Source organism: Arachis duranensis, chromosome 6, assembly GCF_000817695.3.
Source record: "Arachis duranensis cultivar V14167 chromosome 6, aradu.V14167.gnm2.J7QH, whole genome shotgun sequence".
Lineage (NCBI taxonomy): Eukaryota > Viridiplantae > Streptophyta > Magnoliopsida > Fabales > Fabaceae > Arachis > Arachis duranensis.
The window spans coordinates 76,619,701-76,622,662 of NC_029777.3; the positions used below are offsets into that span (position 1 = coordinate 76,619,701).

General features: G+C 37.4%; 2 protein-coding genes across 2 annotated transcripts in view; one reads left to right on the forward strand and one right to left on the reverse strand.

Moving 5' to 3' along the window:
• Positions 1-305: 305 nt before the first annotated feature.
• Positions 306-1,967, forward strand: LOC107494128 (cytochrome P450 98A2; the record flags this gene model as incomplete). Its single annotated transcript, XM_016115158.3, is given in 2 exon segments — positions 306-700; positions 1,128-1,967. Coding segments are annotated over 2 exon segments (1,040 nt in total), but the record flags the coding sequence as incomplete, so codon positions are not given.
• Positions 1,968-2,746: 779 nt separating this feature from the next.
• LOC107494129 (cysteine proteinase inhibitor 7) overlaps positions 2,747-2,962 on the reverse strand; it is a gene marked incomplete in the record, with an annotated part of 2,759 nt that continues 2,543 nt past the window's right edge. The window contains 1 exon segment of the mRNA XM_016115159.3: positions 2,747-2,962. Coding sequence (XP_015970645.1) covers positions 2,923-2,962 — 40 coding nt within the window.

Here is a 2,962-nt window from a genome sequence, read left to right on the forward strand (position 1 = left end):
CTACATCTAATGTTGATAATTAGATAGTTTTGACAAGCGCAAAACATGTTCATTATTATAAGTTACTTTTATATCTTTTCATTATTAGTTGTCTATCATTTGAAGCCCAAATAAAATTAACTAGTACTGGTAATAACTTTCTCTGGTTTGCCATAAATTATACTTGTAACCATAAAATCAATATCTTCGTTATAATAAGCATTTTTATTTGTTGGTATCTTCCAATTTTTCAGAATTGGAAAGGTTTGGACAAATTTTTTTTTAACATAAGTGGTTGCACACTTTTTCTTTTTGGTTTTGATCAGAAAACTTAGGGAAAAGTTTTTTGGTGAAGAAATACTTGGGAGCCGTGGCATTCAACAACATCACTAGGCTAGCATTTGGCAAAAGATTTGTGAACTCAGAAGGTATAATGGACGAGCAAGGAGTAGAATTCAAGGCTGTAGTGGCAAATGGATTGAAGCTAGGAGCATCTCTGGCCATGGCCGAGCACATTCCATGGCTGCGATGGATGTTCCCACTCGAAGAGGAGGCTTTCGCCAAGCACGGTGCTCGCCGCGACAAACTCACCAGAGCCATCATGGAAGAGCACACTCAAGAGCGGCTGAAATCCGGTGCCAAGCAACATTTTGTTGATGCCCTCCTCACATTGCAAGAAAAATATGACCTTAGTGAAGACACCATCATTGGTCTACTTTGGGTATGTTCTACTCACTAGTTACCATACAGTTTTGGATCCAATGTATTCATAATGCTTAATTAAATCATGTAAATTGCATGTAAGTCCATCATGCACAAATTCTCAACATTGATCAGTTTATCTAATCAACAATACTGAGAACGTGTCATGATGCAATGTGCAATTTACTTCTACAAGAGTATCAAAATTCAAAAGAACTCTTTAATTTTTAATTATTTTATTTTATTTTATTTTTGAAGGATATATGCGTAAAAAAAGGACTGAAAAAATTGATGATATTTCATTTACCTACCTTAAAGTATTAGCAACCATTTTGGTGCTTCCTTTCTTTTTCTTTTATTCTATTTCACCTACCGAAACCGTAATTGACATATTTGGCTTCATTCTTTTTTTTGGTAATACATGTTTGACTTCATTATTTATATAGGACATGATTACGGCTGGCATGGACACAACAGCAATATCAGTTGAATGGGCCATGGCTGAACTAATCAAGAACCCAAGAGTCCAACAGAAAGCCCAAGAGGAGCTAGACAGGGTCATTGGGCTTGAAAGGATAATGACAGAATTAGATTTCTCAAGCCTCCCATACCTCCAATGCGTGGCAAAGGAAGCCCTAAGGCTCCACCCACCAACCCCACTAATGCTCCCACACAGGGCCAATTCCAACGTCAAAGTTGGTGGCTATGACATACCAAAAGGCTCCAACGTGCACGTGAACGTGTGGGCCGTGGCACGTGACCCAGCTGTATGGAAAAACCCACTGGAGTTCAGGCCTGAGAGGTTCCTTGAGGAGGATGTGGACATGAAGGGGCATGATTTTAGGCTGCTCCCTTTTGGTGCTGGACGTAGGGTATGCCCCGGTGCACAACTTGGGATCAATTTGGTGACGTCAATGTTGGGTCATCTTTTGCATCATTTTAGTTGGGCCCCACCTGAGGGAACGAGGCCCGAGGAGATTGACATGTCGGAGAATCCTGGGTTGGTCACTTACATGAGTGCCCCACTTCAGGCTGTGCCAACTCCTAGGTTGCCCTCACATTTGTACAAACGTGTGCCTGCTGATATTTAATATTTTCTAATCCATACATATTTTGTTTACTCATTTTCACCTTTGAGTACAAATAAGACAAGTTTTTCCCTTTTGTTGCTTTTGGAAATTCTCCTCCTTGTTGTTGTTGGTAGTAGTATGTTTTGCTATTATGTCTTTGTAACTATCATTGAAATTACATTGAGAAACCTAAGGATTTTATGTATTTTACATTGACACCTTCAAACTCAACAAAGTCTGTCCCATTCAGGTTTTGGAATGAAATTCCTACTTAAAGGAAATATATAGTTTTTTAATTTAGCATGAAATATAGTTAAACAGGAAGAGAATTGAAGTGAAGTAACTCTAAGCATCTTGTTCTTGGTATTTGAAAGGAGGGTTGTATATCTGATTCTTTGCATGCTTAATGTATTCTCTTTCCAAGTTATATCTTTTCATATGAGTTGAGTAAACACTCTCCTTCTTGTCCAATCATACTACCTATACCTATATATATAGTACATGACAAACAAAGTGATGCATCATCCTCTCATTCTTCCTATGGGTTAACAATCGTACCACGTGTCACTGATCTGATACATCAACCAGTCATCTTGTGACATGTAACATTAACCCACCACATCATCGTGTCACGTAACACTTAACGTAACACGTCATCATCCAACTAACAGAAAGACTAACGTGACCAAGTCGTGTATTTTTTGGAGACGATTTCGATTAATTATCTTTCGAAGACCAAAATGGAGATCGGGACATCTTTCAGAAACGATTTTGACTATTAACTCTACTTTCTATTAACATGTCTATGCTATGCTAAGAGAAAGTAAAGCACAACTGCACAAGAAGCACTTCAAATATAGATAGGCAGAATCCCTTCTAAATTTGTAAAGCAAAATCCGATTACTTGTATTTTTATCTCTTCACATAACTTGTCACACAGTTTGTTATTACTGAAGAATAAACATATTATGTAGTAAGAGCAAACGCGGAATAAATTTACACGGCAAGCCACATTATGCATTTATTATTTACATCAAAGTATTAAAGGCATGTTTTATATGTATTAACTAGTTCCTATAATGTATAATACACTACACACAACACTTTTCGTCCTAGTGGTAAGAGAAGTGTCACTCCATTTACATAAATTAAACAAAGATAGCTACCGAATTCAGGGAGAATCTTGTTTCATCCAGCTAACATAAAACCTT